The 19,967-nt window shown below is 35.7% G+C and overlaps 1 protein-coding gene across 3 annotated transcripts in view; it reads right to left on the bottom strand.

Moving 5' to 3' along the window:
* Positions 1-19,967, bottom strand: part of LOC150095180 (calcineurin-binding protein cabin-1-like) — a 1,028,489-nt gene that overhangs the window by 295,470 nt on the left and 713,052 nt on the right. For all 3 annotated transcript variants that reach the window (XR_016550194.1, XM_090411711.1, XM_090411712.1), the window contains exon 33: positions 4,135-4,350. Coding sequence is in view for 2 of the 3 variants with exons in the window: in XM_090411711.1 (XP_090267837.1) it covers positions 4,135-4,350 (216 nt within the window). In the remaining variant the exon portion in view is untranslated. The remainder of the gene's footprint in view (positions 1-4,134; positions 4,351-19,967) is intronic.

Genomic DNA, 19,967 nt, shown 5'->3' with positions numbered 1-19,967 from the left:
ATCTAAGGCATGGTCTGCCATAACAAAACTTGCCATAACAATAGTGCCAGATGTATTTTTTATGTTCACCAAGGCAGATGTCAAAATTCTTCCCGCCTGTCCATCCTTATGACCGGGCTTACTATGGACAGATAGGAATAACTTTTGACATCTGCCTTGGTGAACATAAAAAATACATTCAGCACTATCGTTATGGCAAATCGGGTCTAGCAGACCATGCCTTGGATATCCCTTGACACAGGATCAATGGGAAGAAAACAAAAGTGTTATACAGAAGTCATTATAAGTCAGAGAGATTGTTTTTGGAATCATCAGAAACTTTAAAACATACTCCAAGCCTCAACAAGTATGGATGCATAAATTTTTCCAAAAATCTGGGAGACAGTCATTTTAAGATGTAATTAATACTTTTCTCTCTTTTTCTAACCAAACTGTTGTTGTTTTATGTACTGTGGCAAACTGCTTTTGTGTTCTGAAGATGATGGATATAATACCAGTGAAATATCAGCCAAGAGGTTAATAAATATGTTATTTTCTTATTATTCTGTGTTGTCATCAATACTGTGAAAATAAATTAACATGTACTGTGAACACATAATCCTTTCCACGCATTCTAGTTTTTCCTAAAACCTAGTTTTTCATTTGATTGTGAATTTGCATGACTGATGAAGCTGAAACATACAGAATTATCACATAAAATGAAGATTTTAGCTACCTTATCTTAAAAAAAGTTATAGTATACAGTATAGCATAGCATAGTCATGACCAATAGGGCGGTGAATTCTTGACTGAGTGGGGGCGTAGCCAACCTAAATTATGGACTTCAAGTGTCATTACTTGTTACATTCAAGTGTCATTGGCATAGCGGCACTATCTTTTGTGGGCTAGAGATGGAGGCAGACAGTCCTGGTGTTTACTTAGAGTTGATGTTAAGAAAGTAGCTATGACACCAAGCCGTTAAGCAGGCTGACTTTTAATGGCCAGAATCACTAAAATCGTTCCAGAAAACACGTTGCTGTATCCAAACACACACACACACGAGATTAAAAAAAATGTAGAGTTCACAGAAAGATGAAACAACTATGCATAAATACTGGGCCCTACTCTAAAAAAAGCAGTAGAGAAGCAAGAGCTAAAACAATAGGCACATCTGAAAGTCCTCAATTTTTCACTAAACTATATGAGCATACTCCCCAATTTACACTTGTAACAACTGCCTTGTGAACAGTTTTGAAAATAGGTTATTTGAAATATCTGCATGTTGAATAGGTGGGTAACTCTTCCCCCCCCCCCTCCCTGCAAAAAAAGTTGAACTCCAAAGTAACGCATATGCATCTTTTTTTCTTTGAAAATATTCCAATTATTCTTTCTATCCAAGATAATTATACCAAATAATTTCTAATTTTTCGACAATAAAAGTGAACCTGTGATTGTAAACTAAGAAATTATTTTGACATAAATACTGTATCAGCCTGTAAAGAAATATCAGTATTTCTGTTTAGGATGTCTGTCAGCTAATCAAATAACTGAAAATGAAACAAGACATTGTTGATGTATTCTGCACTACTGCTGGAGGCTCTTTAGTGTGACTTCAGGAGAAGTGTTCTTTCTTTTCTTTCTCGATAGCAGTGAGAGTAATCTCAGCTGAGTATTTCTAAGACATAGCTTATTTCAGAAATGACAAGTAGCAGCAGTAAAATTAGTAATATTTTGAGTTTTTTTAAGTTAAAAAAAAAAAATCAAAAAAAAAAATCAACACTGCTGAACTTTCATTTTTGTAACATACATAAAAACAGTTTTTATATGCTGAACATATAGCATAGTATTTCAAAAACTTAGGATTTCAGAAACAGCTGAACAACTGATTATAAACTGTCAAGAAATAGTCCGGAATTAGAAGTATCTGCTTTGACAGATACAACAACATTATTGCCTTATTTCTTTTGTCAAAATGGTAAAATTACTATTATTATCATCTGACCTCCATAGAGTCAAAGACTAATCGTGAGAGGTGCACACTATTGCACACAATGCTCATCCAACCATGACTTCAACTAATTCAATGTGTCTACAATCACAACACACACAGGCAATGCATTCCGCTCAGCAATCACTCTCCATGCAAAGAACCTGCTCCTCACTCCTCTGTTCACACTCTCTTTATAGTTTCCAGCAATAGCCTGTTGTTCTGTCCCGGTCTCCCATTCTATGAAAAAATCTCTTCCATGTCAACCTGATAACAATCCCTGACTAGCTTATATGTCTCAATCATATCCCCCCCCCCTTCTTCCATTCATGAGATTTTGCAATTTAATCTTTGTATTCCACATTCCAAAGACCACTGACCACCTTTGTGAATCTTCTCTGAACTCTTTCCAACATATCCTCATCACAATGAAACCCTGGCAAACAACCAAATCTGTGCACAATAATCCATATGAGGCCTGATCAAGGGCTTATACAATGGCATCATAACATCTCTCTTTCTGCAAGTCAGGGTCCTCTGCATCATTGCCATTATCCAATGAGTGTTTCACAAGTTTTGGAGATGGAGAGTTGCAGAGTAAGTGCTCTTCCTTGATGAGTCTTTGGACTCCATGGAGGTGTCATGTAATAATTGTAAATTGTCATGTTTTATTGCATTGATTTGAAGAATAAAAGGCACATTTAGTAGTATTAAGCAAACTTAATACTACTAAATAATTCATTGCAAAGGCACATCTGTGGTCATTTCAGGATTGCGTATCATTTTCACACATGTGAAATTCGTTTTTATCTTTGGGAACAAACATGTATACTTCAAGTCAAGTGACACAAAGATTGATTCATTACAGTTAATTTGCTAATAGGTCTACAATCACAGTTAAGGGATTAATGGCAAGAAAAAAGATAATGATTACAAGATAATAGGTAGAATCTTGGTGATAGATGAAATATCCTAAGGTGGTCTGAGTGTATCATCCACTTCAGCCTGTTGGGAGGTTAAATAGAGTCACTGATATCTTTTACCGTCATGCTTGAAAGATATTATTTTATCATGCTTTCATAAAGTACACCTTTGATCATGGGGTCACCATAAAATACTCTTTCTACATACTCTCCCTTTCTCTGTTCATCATATTTTCTTGGCTACTCCATTTCACCTTTACTTCCTTTATCTTCTCTTCTCTACTGTAATGTTCACCAGAGTTTTCTGCAACTATTTTGAACAAAGCATGACCTTCGTTCAGTTGAAAGTTTAGGGGTAAGGTAGTAAAACACCGAGCCCGGTGTTGTACTACCTTACCCCAGTCCTGAAGATATTTTCATGCGACAACTTTGTTTGCTCACACTTGGATAAAGGATTAAACTAAATTTATTATAGTCTAACCAAGTGAAAAATAAACTTTCAACATCTTTCTCTAAATCCAGAGTAATTTAATAAAAAGATGGCACATCTTTGCAACTCCTATAGGTAAAGATGGCCTCGCTATTGCTTCTGCCTGGTATCTCCACCTCTGGGCCTGGCTCCCACCGAAGAGACTTCAATAAAGGTCGAAACTAGTCTGGGTAGTGACCCTTCCCTTAATGCATAACATTATACACATCTGCAAGGAGATGTGTTTTGCATTATGGGAGACACTGGGATAGGAGTGATGGTATCTTGCTCCACCTTTGCTACGAGTTGCCCGGTGTTGTACTACCTTACTCCAGTCCTGAAGATATTTTCAGGCACAAATTTTGTTTGCTCACACTTGGATAAAGGATTAAACTAAATTTATTATAGCTTTGTTCAGTGAAAGACTATGTAAGCTCTGCCATTAAAACTATCCATCTATCATTCTAAGTTCAGTCACTTTTGCTTGGAATGAATGCACATCATATACTTTGCATGATGTGAAAAAAAGCATTAATATTTATAAAACAAATAAAAAAATAAGGATCAAATAAACTTATCTGTAGTTTTTTTTTTTTATTGATTTTTACTGATAATAATTTTAACATTTTAGCAATTACACAAAATACTGATAAACAAATTAACTACTTATTACCTATAACTTCTAATAAAGGAAAAACAGTTGATTCTTATTAAAACTTCACAATTTCCAGAAACAAAAGATAAAAAACAAGGTTAATATGTAACTAATATCTTACTAAACGATAATGATCTAGGAATATTTTTGGATCCTCTTTTTGCTTCTCAGCTATTTTACCAAGCATGTAATGATGAAGCCAGACCTCTTCTGCTTCAATACCTTCTTCTTTACAATTGTTTGCTGACAAGAAGCAGTTCTTTGCAAGACTGAGCATTTCCTCTCTCTTGACTTGAAGCATGTCAAGCATCTCCTCTCCAAAGCCAAATTGTGCTTGCTATCCATTAAAATAAAATTAGTAAATAAACTATAAGGCTTAATAGGAAATTACAGAACAATTTTTTTTATAAACAATTCAAAATAAAGTACAAGAAATTATTTCAGTTTCATTAAATTTCTAACAAATATCAGGAAAATGCTGTATCCAAGGTTATGAGAACTGTGTTATATATCCCATCCCATCTTCCTTTTTGTGTCATGCTTAATGGTCGGTCACAGACAAGTAGCTGAATGTCTTAGATACCCAATTACTGCCTGTGATAAGTCAGTTAATCCTATCTGCATTGTCTGTAAATTGCATATTTTCTTCTGGATAGTTTTGTCTGTTTTGAGGGATGACAAATCCTCTCATCTCCAAATCATTTTCACGTGACAAAGGTTCTTAGCATCCTGGATGGAATTCTAATCTAGGTCTTTCCAAAGGGCATTACTGATACAAATTGAACTACGGAGGCTCTTCGTGCTATATATAAATATATACAGTTGACCCTTGAGCAAATATGGATTTCAACTGTGCAGATTTTTTTCAATACATATATTGGAAAATTTTTTGGAGATTTGCACTAATTGGAAAAAACTTGCAGATGAATCGTGTATCCTAGAAATATCAAAAAATTAAGAAATAGATAGGGATGTCATGAATGCATAAAATATACGTAGATACTAGTCTATTTTATCATTTATAACCATAAAATATACATAAATCTATTATACAAAGTTAATATTTATACAGGCCATACATGGCACCATTCGCAGTTGAAAGAAATGTAAACAAACGTAAAGATGCAGTATTAAATCATAACTGCATAAAATGAACTGTTATTAATTAATAAATTTAACTACTTCATATAAAATAAATATCTATAATAATTCATTCATTAGTCTATAGGCTAGGCTACTGTGAAGCATTCATATCACTAAGCTACCATAAAGCAATCATATTGCTGCTGCTTTGTTATCAGTGCATGAATTGTTATGCCTGTAAATAAATATGAATTTCTTTTTCACATTATCTTTTCATTTTTGATTTCTAGTGTTAGTAATATGTATAACATCTACAGTGTTTTGTATCACATAAGCCAATATTGATGTGGGTACTGACAGACAGGTGATTCATCTTGTAAACTGATGACGTAAACTTATGGTATCGATCAATACAGTACAATACTGTAAATCGATTTTCTCTTCCTTATGATTTTCTTAATAACATTTTCTTTCCTCTAGCTTACTATATTGTAAGAATACAGTATATAATACATATAACATCCAAAATATGTGTTAATCGACTATTTATGTTATCGGTAAGGCTTCCAGTCAACAGTAGGCTATTAGTTAAGATTTTGGGGGAGTCAAATATATATAGATTTTTAACTGCATGGGAAAGGAGTGCCCCTAACTCCCAGGTTGCTCAAAGGTCAACTGTGCATTGAAAGCTTATTTTTCACTTGGTCAGACTATAATAATTTAGTTTAATCCTTTATCCAAGTGATGATTCTCGTAGACAGGCTTATACGTTGGTTATGCATTATTGAAACACTTAAGGAATTGAACAACGTAGTTAAGGATATAAATTGAATTAAACTTTAATAAATATTTTCTGATATTTCGGCAACATCACGTTGCCATCTTCTAAAGGAACTTACAAAAAAAGTTACGTGCACGTAGGCACTACAACACAGAAACTGGGAATGAAGAGATGAAGCTATTGTTCTCCTAACAGTCCTGATGGTGCCCTCTAGCAGGCTAAGTAGGTGTTCTTGGCAGTGGGCTGAAGGTCTGCTGATGTAGGCCTCCCAAATTTGGGGCAGTCGCATACAACCAAATTTGTTGAGGTTTGGAGAATTTCTTAGGGCTGAGGCTGATTCCATAAAGAGTCTTTCAAATTTGTATTTGCTACGGTGTATCACTGTAGCTTTCTTCCACTGTATTCTGTGGCGTGTATCCAGAGCATGGTCTGCAAACCCAGAATGACTGTATTTGTGAAAACGGATGTAGTCCTTGTGTTCCAAAATTCTGATATTCGCTGTCCAGCCTGTTTGGCCAAAGTAAGACAGTTTACAACTGCAAGGGGACTGGTACACACTAGGTAGGTCTAGGGGAAGTGGTTGGTCTTTAGTGGAGCGGATAAGGGATGCCAATTTTCTGTAAGGTTTGTAACAGGAGGTCAGGTCATGTTTTTTTAAGATTTTGGTAATCTTTTCCGAGGTTCTGCGGATGTAGGGAATGGTGATGGATTTAGAGTAATCCTTGTTGTGGAGGGGGGGGGGGGGGATCTGTGGTTCGTAGGTTCTAACATTTTTTGGATTTTTTTGGGGGTGGGAGGTGGTAGCCATTGGCTGAGAAAGTGTTGAGGATGTGATTTAGTTCAGTGTTTAGGGCCAAGTCGTTTGAACAGATTAGTTTAGCCCCGTTGTATAGTGTTTTCACTACTCCATATTGTTGTGAGGGGGGGGGGATTGTTGGTGAATGTATCTGCCTGTATGGGTGGGTTTTCTGTGCTCTGAGAAAACCAAGGTTCCATTAGGCTGGCAGGTGACCAGTGTGTCTAGGAAAGGGAGGCTGTTGTTTTCTTCTTTTTCCAGAGTGAATTTGAATCTGGGGTGTTGGTTGTTTAAGTGTGTTAAGAAGGAGAGAAGTGTTTCAGAGCCATGTGGCCAAATAGCAAACACATCATCAACGTAGTGAAGCCAAATGGTTGGTTTTTGTGGGGCAGAGGCTAAGGCTTTTTCTTCAAAGGTCTCCATAAAGAAATTGGCCAAGGGTGGGGAGAGTGGTGAACCCATGGCTGTCCTCTCTATTTGTTTGTAGAATTTTCTCTGCCAAACGAAATAGCCTGAGTTCATTGTGAACTGAAATAAGGCTGAGATATTGGGAGAAAATTTAGCTTGGATTAACTCTAAAGTTTCCTTGAGTGGGACATTTGTAAATAAAGAGGAGACATGAAAGCTGACCATTATGTCAGTATGTTGGAGTGTAAGGTTTTCTATGCTGGCTTTGAAATGGGTTGAGTTTTTTTATGTGTGATGGTGTGTTGCCAGTATAGTGTGTGAGCTCTTTGGCCAAATGTTTAGCTAATTTGTATGTGGGGGGAATCAATGCCATCCACTATGGGATGTAATGGCACATTTTCTTTGTGTATTTTTGGGAGTCCGTAAATATGGGGGGGGGGGGGGTATAGAGTTAAACGGCTTTAATCTGTTGGTAACTTCTACAGGCCAAGAAATGACTCTCTTAAGGAGCCTGTGAAGTTTTCTAATTTGAGAGTTGGTGGGTTTGTAATTGATAGGGAATCCCACCAACTCTCAAATGAGTTATGCACTTGTATTATTTCCAACAAATATATACTTACTGTTTCCACCAACAACACAAAATACATTTCATAAGGTGAATCAATTTCTTCCAGTATACAAAGTTTCATAAATTAATGACACATTAATCAAAATTATTCAAAATAGTGCTCTGTAATATAAATAACATCAAAAGTACAAGATAACTGATTTATTGATTTATTAATATTGCACTGGATTTGAAAGCAACATTGTCAGAACACAAACACAATTACAACTGTAGATAGAAATACAGAAACAATTCAAACTGTAATAACTGAAAAGGATGTCCTAAGAGATAATCTAAGAGACTGTTTTCAGAATTAAAATTCTGAAGTCTCTTAGACTTTTACTCAGTATAGTTGTCTTCTAATATTTAATCCCGTAGTAAGGGGCATCCAGAACATTGTCTGCCACTCCTGATTTTCCATACAGATAGTCACAAATGTAGTTTTTATGCTCTATAAATAGGATGTAAACAAATCTCACATTAAGTAGCAGTTTGAAGGATCAACTTCATTCTGCTCAGCATTACAGAGTATATAAGTTGTAGCCCTTGTGGCTGCAATTTGCAGGCTGATCATTATGTTTCAGCACAACTATATCAAAATAATAATAATAAACAATAATTTATCAGATGAGGAGCAGAAGGAAAGAATGCTATAATTCATAAAATCAGGTAAAACCATATTTAAATGTGATTTTCCTGATTTTTTGAATAAAATGAAAATTTTTATTTAAACAAAACTAGTTTTAATCCTTGAATGATGGTCAAATATTAATTAAGGTGAAACACAGGATGAAAAAAAAAAAAATGTTAGTTAAGAGTATCATTATATATCTCAGATAATATTAATATTAATAAATTATAATTTTAACTTATGGATCTGAGAGTCAGGTTAGAAATAAAAAAAAACTTGACCAAAGACTAGACATCACAAATATGAGATTGCTGAGAAAGATTAGAGGTGTGAACAGATGGCATCGAAGGCAATGTCATATTAAAAATGAAGATATTAGGAAAGACCTTAACATTGTTAACATCCAAGAATGTGTTAGTAGAGCTAATTTCAGGTGGTATGGTCACAGAATGGGAGAGGAAAGATTAGAAAAACAAGTGTTCTCTGCCAGGTTGGCAGGAAAAAAGACCCAGAGGAAGACCAAGATTAGGTGGATTGATACAATAAAAAGTGCCTTAGAAGACAGACATATAAGATCTGATAATGTTGGAGCCTTGGCACATAATAGATTGATTTGGAGGAAAATTGTAGATAGGAAGTCAGTGGTGTAGGTTTTTCATGTACAGGTAGTTCTTTCTCACTTTACGAATTCCCGCTTTACGAATATTTTGGATGGGAATCTTTATTTTAAATTGTGTGTGGCAAGGTGATTAAGGGTGTGTATGGGAAATTATGCAGTATGTAATGACGTAATGATCAGCTAGAATGAGCCTCAGTCACTGATGAGCCTTGGTGACACGTGTGTTATTCGTAGTTTTCTTCAATTACACCTGATTTTTATTTCATTTTCTTTTTTAACTATAACCCTTTCACTTTTCCAGCAATGTCAAAAAGAGGCACCAGTGCAAAACCAGAAAATGAGCAAAAGAAACAAAGAAAAGTAATTATGTTAGAGAAGAAATATGAGATTATTATCAGCCATCAAGCAGGTAGCACTGTTAAAGCTCTTTCTGAGAAATTTTCTCTTGCTGCTTCTACAGTTTGCACCATTTTAAAGGATAAAGAAAAATATTTGAAAGAAGTAAAAAATGCTCAATCTATGCAGCCTATGTGGTTGCGCAATAAAGAAACATGCAGTATAATTCCTCATATGGAAAAATTGTTAACTGCTTGGATAAGCGACCAAACTCAACCATTAAACATGCATATTACCTACGCAACGATTTGTACTAAAGCATTAGTCATTTTTAAAATGCTGAAAGACCAAAAAAGGGGATGACTTGCAAATAGACTTTTGCTGCAAGAAGTGGGTGATTTGAGACCGTTATAAAAAGTAGACTGGTTGGCATAACATTAAAATACAAGGTGAAGCTGCAAGGGCCGGTAGTGAGGCTGCAAAATCTTATCCAGTAAAATTAGAAGAAATAATCAAAGAAGGAAATTACTCCAATCTCAGATTTTTAATGTCAGTGAGAATGGGCCCTTTTTTGGAAACGGATGCCTGGAAGAACTAACATCACAAAAGAAGAATCCTCAATGCCAGGTTTTAAAGCATCAAAATATTGCATCACTCTACTATTAGGAGGAAAGGCTGCTGGCAATTGCAAGTTAAAACCCTTATTTGTGCATCAATCAGAAAACTCAAGAAGCTTAAGAGGAATTAATAAAGATACTCTCCCAGTAAGTATGGAAGGCAAATAAGAAGGCTTGGCTTGGGTTCACTATTCGAAGATTGGCTTATGTATCACTTTGTTCCTGAAGTGAAACTTTATTATGAGAAAAAACAAACTCCATTTAAAGTGCTTCTGATAATTGACAATGCACCTAGCTATCCCTCATCAGTAGCTTACATTTGCCCTAATATAAAAATGTCTTTTTACCTCTAAATACAACTTCGCTTTTACAACCAATGGACCAGGGAGTGATTGTGAAGTTTAAAGCAAATTATCTCAAAGAGACTTTTGAAATGTTAATAGAAGCAACTGATAAAGATGGAAACTTTTCTATCAAAAAGTTTTGGAAGAGATTCAACATTTTAGACACAATTCGGGTAACGCAGAGCACCTGGCAAAAAGTTCTGAAAAACTATGAAAGGAGTATGGCATAAACTTTGTCTTCAATTTAATGATAATTTCGAAGGCTTTGAAGACCCAAAAAAGATTGTGAATTCTGAAACTCAAGTGATCTTAGGTATGGCTAACCAGTTGTAAATGGAACTTTCGGAAGGTGATGTTAATGAGCTGCTTCAATCTAGCACTATGGAACTCTCACCCATGATCTCCTTGAATTAGAGGAAAAAGAAAGAAATGAAGAAGATAAAGCAGTTTTTCACTTTAAAAGGCCTAGAAGAACATTTAAACTTCTCAAAAAAGTTCAAGCAATCTTTGAATCACAATATTCAGACTTTGAATGATTTAGTAAATTTTCACGTGAAATAAATAATGTTTCTGCTTGCTATCGAGCTATTTTAAACGAAAAGAAGCGAAAGTCAACAAAGCAGATGATACGCGAGGATTTCTTTGAAATAAATAATTTTAAAAAAAAGATGCACCGAAGCTTCCTAACATATCTCCTACTACCTCGATGGCTGCTGATTCACCTGGTGTTATAGAAATGAGCTAATTTTTTTTTCAAAGAATCTTTCTTAATTAAAAATTTTTCTTATGTTATTTTTTAAATATGTAAATCTTTAACCAGTAAAGTCTTTTCTTATTATTTAGTAATCATTTTATTTTATATATTCCTTCTTATGAACGTAACTCTTATTTATAGTGTTATTTCTAAGGCAAATAAACTCCTGCTTTACGAACGGTCGCCAGGAAACAATTAATTTGAAAAGACGGAAACTACCTGTAGTACTGTCATATCCTGTACATCCCCTTGAGGGTACATGTCAGGAATTTGATGATGATCGTGATGATAAATTAAGAGTTTTTAATGGCACTTGCAGCAAAGTAATGAATATTAGAAATGTACTGTATGCCCAAAGATATGAGACAATTCGACTACTGCACATGTCAGAAGAAGGAGAATTCATTCCGATAATAGGGTAATCAATCCGTCTTGTGGGATGAGTTGTTTATTATTACACATTGGAAAATTAACTTTTTTTAAATGAACATGGTAGTTTTTAAAGCGGTAACTATTTTGCTTGTATAACAGTTGGAAAATTTTACGTATAAAGCACGTGATTTTGCGTGTTGATGACAAATTCGTATATCGCCTTAATTCTTTCTCCCCTTCAACAAGAATTGATTCTTTATGGCAAGTTGCCAGACTAGGCTCTTGGATCTGTGGTCGGACAGTATCCACAAGGATCAACAATAATAATTTTATTATTGCAAATATTTCTGCCTGAAACTAAGAGGACATCATTATTGCACAAGCAAAATCATAAGGAGAAGCTAGAACAAAGGAATTACAGATCTGAGTCATGTGCCACCACATGGGTAGTTACAAAATAAAATGAAATTACAAATAAAATTAAAATTAAAATAAACTTAACAGTCAACTTTGAACTATAACAAAATAATAAAATAAAAGAATAAAATATAATAAAATAATTAAATTTAAATGAGACAAGAAAAAATTCAGCATCCAGGAATGCATTAGCAGAGCTAATCTCAGGTGGTATGGTCACTTAAACAGAATGGGTGAGGAAAGATTAGCAAAACAAGTGTTCTCTGCCCGGTTGGCAGGAAAACAACCCAGAGGAAGACCAAGATACAGGTGGATTGATACGGTACAAAGTGCCTTAGACGATAGAAATATAAGATCTGATAATGTTGGAGTCTTGACAAGTAACAGGCTGATATAAATTTTTCATGTAGTAATATCATATCCTGTACACCTCCTTGAGGGTACATGGCAACATGGTACATGGTACAGGTGAAAAAGTACATCAAGTTTTTTGGCAGCTGCAGGAGCTATATGTGAAATGTGGTTATGCCAGGAATGATTGAATGTGCAGGTCAGTCCAAGCAGGAATTTGATGATGATGATGAAGAAAAAAATTATAAAATAAAATAAAAGTGGGAAGAGTGTTTGCACTATTGCCAGCCATTTATGAAGACGAGACTCTCCCAATCGTAGAAAAGGACAGACAGTCATTTCAATTTAAGTTTGGGTAGGGTAGAAGGCACTTCAGCATTCTCTTTAAACAACCATTCAAACTTAAACTGATGCTGATGTAATAGGCATGTACTGGACCAGAGATTATCGTGATCAGTGTCACAGTAATTTGACAAGCTGTACCAAGCCAGAATTTATATATATATATATATATATATATATATATATTATATCTGATCCACACACAAAAGGCCACATGACCTATAGCACATTAATACTGCATGTGTGTGTGTGGGCAAGAGGAAATACAAGAAAGGAGGAAGCTGTTCACATTTTTCTTAAACAGCTGAGGGTTTTAATATTTGGAGAAGAGGCAGCGTGGGGGAGACTGTTCCAAAGGACAGAAGTAGATAGGATGAAGTAGAGGCAGTGAAGTTGGTTCAGCGAGTTTCAAGATGGACTGTAAAGGAGTGTTGGTTAGTGGTTGCACTTCTTTTTAATGATTTTGGTGAGTGGAGGAATAATAGTGGCCAATTGAGCACAGCACTGTCCAGTTTCTACAATGTAGAAACTAAATGTCTGTAAGAGAGGGATTATTAATTAGCTGAATTATCCTCTTCTGGATTCTATCCAGAAGAGGATAATTCAGCAATTTTAGAGAGGATTTAGGTGCTCCAACTCGCACATGGGAACAATATTCTATAGATGTGTGGATTTGGACTTTGTATAGAGTTAGCAGCTGTGAAGTGTCTTGTGTGAAAAAGTACATCAAGTTTTTTGGCAGCTGCAGGAGCTATATGTGAAATGTGGTTATGCCAGGAATGATTGAATGTGCAGGTCAGTCCAAGTAGAGAAATCTGATCGTGTTTGGATATCCCATACACCTTCAATCTATCCTCATAGGAAACATTCCACAGACCTGTCACCAGCTTGGTCACTCATCGCTGAATCCTCTTCACAATCTCCTGAGCTCCAAGAAATGCAGGTGACCAAATCTGTGCACAGTAGTCAACATGTTTCCGAATCATAGCCTTATAAAGAAGGATAATAATCTCCCTCTATTTATTGTCAATGTGTTCTTCAGTGCTTAAGGGTCAAAGCTGTATAACTGAGAGGAGACCTCCACATAGCCTTTAAAGGAATGCGGAGAACTGACCAGGGCTTCTGACCTAATGTCCAATCCTCACCTTCTCGTGGTGCACCCTGTTGGGTATCTACTTTGATACTGAACGCACGAGGATGGGCTGGCAATTTGGGATTTAGCCGACCAAATTGTATTCTTATCGGTTAAACCAAAATAAAAAATGATGGTACAACATGACAAAATTTCATGCCAACTGGGGCGTCGCCCGGTTAAACAAGGCCCCCGTTGTTTTCGCCAGGGAACCAGGGCGAACAGCGAAAAGTCAGCTACTGGAACAAATCTGAAAACAAACCCCAACTCAACATCACCAGAGTTAAAGATCGGTACTATCAACGTAAGAAGCCTGAATGGCAAAGAAATGGAGCGAGCTGAGGAATTAGATAAGTACCAGATCGACATAATAGGGGTGACTGAAACAAAAAAGACCAAAACTGGTGAGATCTTTCTGAGCAATAAATACAAAATGTTATATTCAGGCAATGACAATCAAGGAAAAGGAGTAGCCATAGTATTCAACACAAAATACGAGGCTAATCTTCTTGAATGGCAGTCAGTCTCAAGTAGAGTAATGTGGGCAAATATGAGAATGGGGAACTGGACAATGAGACTTATTTGTACCTACGGTCCCACAGAAGGTTCTACTAGGGTAGAAGTGGAGGAATTTTTTGAGGCTTTAGAAAAAGCAACTGACACAATGAAAAAGGAAAAGTTGGTCCTTGATGGGGATCTAAATAGTAGAGTAGGAAATGATTGTGAGACATACAAAAATATTTTGGGAAAATTTGGAGAAAAGAGCAAAGCTAATAATAATGGCAAATATCTGTTGGATTTCTGCTCAGGACATGGACTGGTTATTACTAACACCATGTTCCAACATAAAAATGTGCACAAATTCACATGGAGAGAACAGGCTAGGAATAAGAAAAGTCTCATTGACTATGTTATTGTTGATAGTGATGTTTTCTCCCTGGTGCAGGACACCAGAGTGTACAGAGGATTTGAAATTGGAAGTGATCACTATTTAGTCTTGAGCAGGATAAAATTCAATTTCATATTGAAAAGAATAACATGTAAAAAAGTTTTAAAGCTAATAAAAGTTGAGCAGCTCTCAGATGTAAACTGTAGACTAAAATACAGAAATATTATTGAAAAGAAAATGAAAGAGTTTGAGAACAGGAATCAAACCTTGGAGATTCAGTGGCAAACTCTGAAGGAAACATTGATTGATTCTGCCAGAGAAGCATGTGGTGAAGTTGTGTGCAAAGATAAAAAAATCAGAACTCCCTGGTGGACACAGGAATTTAAAGAGGCAGTGAAGGAAAAGAAGAAAGCATATCAAAAGTTCCTGGCAAATAAGTCAGCTTTTACTCTTACAGAATACAGAGACAAATGTAAGAAAGCTAAACAGTGTGTAAAACTAGCTAAACAAAAGTCATGGGAGGACTTTGGCAAGAATATAGAAAATAAATATCAAGAAGGTGGCAAAATCTTCTGGAGGTTGTTGAAGAAGCTTAGGAATGGAGGAAAGAGTGCTGTAAAAGGAATTAGAGATGATAAAGGTGAAATGAAAACAGGAGAAAAAGATATCCTTGAAGTATGGAGTAATTACTTTGAAAAACTGCTAAATGAAACAAGCAGTGATGACAGCACAGTGATAAAAAACACTGACCAGGCATGCAGTCAGGAATACATATCCATACTTCAAGTAGAAAAAGCCATCAAAGGCTTCATTGTGGAAAGGCAGCAGGAGTAGATGATATTTGACCAGAAATGCTGAAGTATGGTGGTATAAAAGTCTTACAGTGGCTGCACTGCATAGTTCAGAAAGCCTGGACAGAGGGACGAATTCCCGATGATTGGAGTAGAGCTCTCATAGTACCCATATATAAAAAGGGAAATAAAACTGAATGTGAGAATTGCAGAGGTATTTCCCTACTGAGTGTTCCTGGCAAGATCTATGCAAGTATACTTGAGAAATGGTTGAGAAGAATAGTGGAAGAAAAGCTTGGTGAAGAACAAGCTGGATTCAGGCCAAATAGAGGCTGTCACGATCAGATCTTCACTTTACGACAAATAGTCGAGAAAGCATGGGAATATAACAAAGATCTGTATTTAAGTTTTGTCGATTTGGAAAAGGCATATGACAAGGTGCCAAGAGAGAAGCTATTCAATACGCTGCAGTTATATGGTGTCAATGGGGCATTATATCAAGCAATACTTAGTCTTTATTTGAGTTGTAAGTCAGCAGTTAGAATTGAAGGAAATACAGGAAGATGGTTTAATGTTAAATCTGGTGTGAGACAAGGATGTACATTATCCCCTCTGTTATTCATTATCTATATGGATCACATTATGAAGGAATGTGGTATTAAACCTGATATCAAAATTGGAGATGTTAATGTCAGCTCTTTGCTTTATGCGGATGATGTTATACTTCTAAATAAATCCGCTACAAGTCTGCAAGATTCTCTGACTAAATTGAATAGCTGTTGTAATAGATATGGTATGAAGGTCAGCAATAAAAAGACAAAGACAATGAAAATAGGCAGAATCATTGAAAATGTCAACTGTATTGTGAATGGAGAACCTGTGGAACAAGTAAAACATTTCAGCTACTTTGGCACAATTTTTACTGAAGATGGTAAACTAAATATAGATATAGACAACAGAATCAGCAAAGCTGGTATCGTGGGAAGTCAATTGAATAAATTCATATGGAATAAGAAAGAAATTAGTCGGAACACTAAATTAGCTGTATACAAGACTGTGTTCAAACCAATTTTAACTTATGGATCTGAGAGCTGGGTCAGAAGTAAAACACTTGACCAAAGACTAGAGACCGCAGATATGAGAGTCCTGAGAAAGATTAGAGGCGTGAACAGATGGCATCAATGGCAATATCATATTAAAAATGAGGATATTAGGAAAGAACTTGACATTGTCAGCATCCAGGAATGCGTTAGTAGATCTAATCTCAGATGGTATGGTCACTTAAATAGAATGGGAGAGGAAAGATTAGCAAAACAAGTGTTCTCTGCCAGGTTGGCAGGAAAACGACCCAGAGGAAGACCAAGATATAGGTGGATTGATACGGTACAAAGTGCCTTAGACGATAGAAATATAAGATCTGATAAAGTTGGAGTCTTGACAAGTAACAGACTGATTTGGAGGAAAATTGTAGATAGGAAGTTAGTAATGATGTAATTTTTTCATGTAGTACTGTCATATCCTGTACACCCCTTGAGGGTACATGGCAGGAATTTGATGATGATGATGATGATGTGTTCTTCAGTATTCAAGTAATCCTCTGAGCTATTTTGCCAACTCTTGCAGTATGCTCTCTTTCCTCAATTTCCTGCAAACTAGTACCATCAATAAAATAAAAAGTGTGTGATCTTTTTAAGGTGACTAGTGGAGTGCCCAGGGGCACTTCACTAGTCACCCTAATTTGTCTTGATTTCACTCCACCATACATCACCCTCTGATGTTTGTCTATCAGCCACCCTCTATCCATGCCGTCATCCTCATATACATTCCCATTTGTACCAAATTATGTAATAGTTTTCCATGCGATATTCTGTTAAATGCCTTTGCAAAATCCAGCAGTATCATAGTGTAGCCATTTCCTTTATCCATTTCTGCAGATACCTTATTAGAAAATGTGAATAAATTACTGAGGCAGGACAGTGTAGCAAGAAAAAAGAAATAAATTAAAATCTAATGGTTATAATTACAAAAATAATGTATAAAATAATTAATAATTATTGTTGTCTTTATCCTAATCCTGTTGAATTTTGATTTCAAATGTCAGAGAACTATCAGAGAAAATTGCAAATCTTCTTTGCCAGATTGACATCCAAGTTTCTTTCTGTCCAGTTTATAAGCTAAAGTCCTTCCTAGTCTCTCCAAAAGACAAATATCCTCCTCCTCCCTCTTATCCTGGAGGTTACAGGATTCTTTGTTCTTGTGCCCGTTGTTATTATGGGCAGATTGGTTGTTCAGGTCATATTATCTGGAAGAACATCAACAGTGCATTTCACTTCAAGAGTTTAATAAGTGGTTAAGTTAGCTCGAATAAAACTAAACTCCCACACGCAAGTTGTGGAACACACATTCACTGACCTTACCTCAACAAAAACAATTGCGATCTCTTATAGTAAAAATAGAGAATACCACAAATGGTTTAAAATTGACCAAACTAATGCAAAGAAAAATCTCCACAAATGCTGTAGTTCAAATGTTGGATAATAAAAGTATAAATTACCACTATAACAAGAAGAATGTTTGGTCAAGAAGTTTTTAATATTAATAACATTTGAAATCCATGGAGCCAAAGATTCATCACGGGAGATCTGCTCTCTCATACAAACAGATCATCGAACCATTCCTTAAATCCATTCATGGTTTCTGCACTTACCACATGTTTAGGCGATACATGCCACCCATCAATTACTCTCCATGCAAAGAACTTGTTTCTCACTCCCCTGCTCACACCCTCCTTATACAGCTTCCAGTGATTGCCTCTTGTTCCACCACAGTCTCCTTCTACTCTATGAGAAATCTCCACATTAATAACAACCTCTCACCAACTCTGTCATATAATTTATATCTCAGTTGGGCTACTAAAGGGCTGCCGATGGCCAATATATTGTTGTGTTGCATTTTATGATTTTTATTCCAATTAGAGAAATTCTGCTTAACTATGTTCAACTATCATCTATGCACGAGATATCACCAAAAAATTTACTAATACTTAAGTTATTTCTCCCCTTAGTACCCCTAATATTTGTATTATACTGTGCCTTTTGGGATATTTAGTTTGAGATATTATATACAAAAACAAGGAGAAAGAACTAAAATATGTCTGAGCGTGAAACAATGTTGCAGTCGTGACACTTTATTTCGTTTCTTAACACATTAATTTCCTGCGTGATTAGGTTCGTATTTTTCAAGTGGTGCATTGGACAGCAATTTCAGACAACTGTTTTATCATTGAACAAAGGTTTATTAAATTCCTTAGCATGGTACAATTCAAATTTTAGTTATTACTAAATTCAATGCTATACTAAATATTTACAAACTAACATTAGCTTATCACAAGTAATTAGGCTATGATCCAATAGTGGGTATTACGATCATGCCGCCATACACATTCAACACATAAATTTATTTGACACGGACATATAAGATTAATTCACACTATTTAACTATCCAAACGTAAGTAGATTAACTAAACCTTTTACTGCACTAACACACAACTATGACATTTCAACTTTCCTACACATTACAATAGGCATTCAAAATTCTCAGGACATGCAATTACTTAATTCACACTATTCATATAACATTAACACTAGCCAGCTTACTTTTAATATATGCTGTCAGATACTAAAGTCCTAGTATAAATTTTCCTTTGGTCACTTCAACAGTTCCGTATTAGAATAATGATACCTATTACAGACAAATTTTAGTTAAAATTAGATATATTTTACAGTACCTTTCTTTCTTGAGTTTTTCATATGGGCCTTTACCTTTTTCGGATTGAACTAGCTTGGTATAACCTCTCCGATAATCTGCTACTCCTACATTCCTTTTGGAATTGAACTATGCTTACACGGTCTTAAATTTTGTAATTCAGGACACACTTTGAATCATCTATATGACGGCTGTGCAACTTGCGACGTGGATATCGATATCTTTACAGCTTTCCCTTTCTCGTGGTTGTCACTGAAGTTGAAGCACAAAGAATATGTTTCCTTTTCTTTGACTCTATGGCATTCTTCGCTTCTTACATAGGAAATCTGGAATTGAAATCCCGCTCACTTTTGTTTCCATGTTGTGACGACGGAGATATAACCCCAATCTCCACTCAGGAAAACTGCGTGAAACCTATGCCACGGAGCTCGTAGAGAACTCCTCGGGAACAGAACCAAAACAAAAACCCAAAAGCCCTCTGGGGGGAGGGTTTCCAACCCTTTTATACCTGCTCTCCTAACGGCACCTTTTTTAACTTCTTTTCTCTGCCCCCTTCTTGATTTTACTTCACCGACCAATTAGGGTGGCGTTTTTTTCTGCCGCCGACCAATCGTCCTTTGGTCGGCGAGCCAAACGATGTCTCAATCTGGGAATCGGCCCTGAGCGATAGTCTATTGTTTTTCTTCCGTTAGCCTCTAACTTAATCCCCTTTCCAAATTTTTTCTATGAATTCACTTAATATTTTAATCTCTAGCCTCTCACATACCATCTCTTATGACTAATCCTTTTCTGTCTTATTAATTTAAATTTTCTCTTTTATATCATATTACAACATTAATATATTCCTTCTTTTGCTAGCTAGTTCAACAAATACCTTTATGTTTTATACATTTTATTGGATGCAAGGATATTTCTTTTT

Source organism: Typopeltis vanoorti, chromosome 21 (genome assembly GCF_054136105.1).
Source record: "Typopeltis vanoorti isolate ZY-2024b chromosome 21, IOZ_Tvanoo_1.0, whole genome shotgun sequence".
NCBI classification, from domain to species: Eukaryota; Metazoa; Arthropoda; class Arachnida; order Uropygi; family Thelyphonidae; genus Typopeltis; species Typopeltis vanoorti.
Note: the sequence above shows the minus strand (reverse complement) of the source record. Positions and strands in the feature narration are given on the sequence as shown.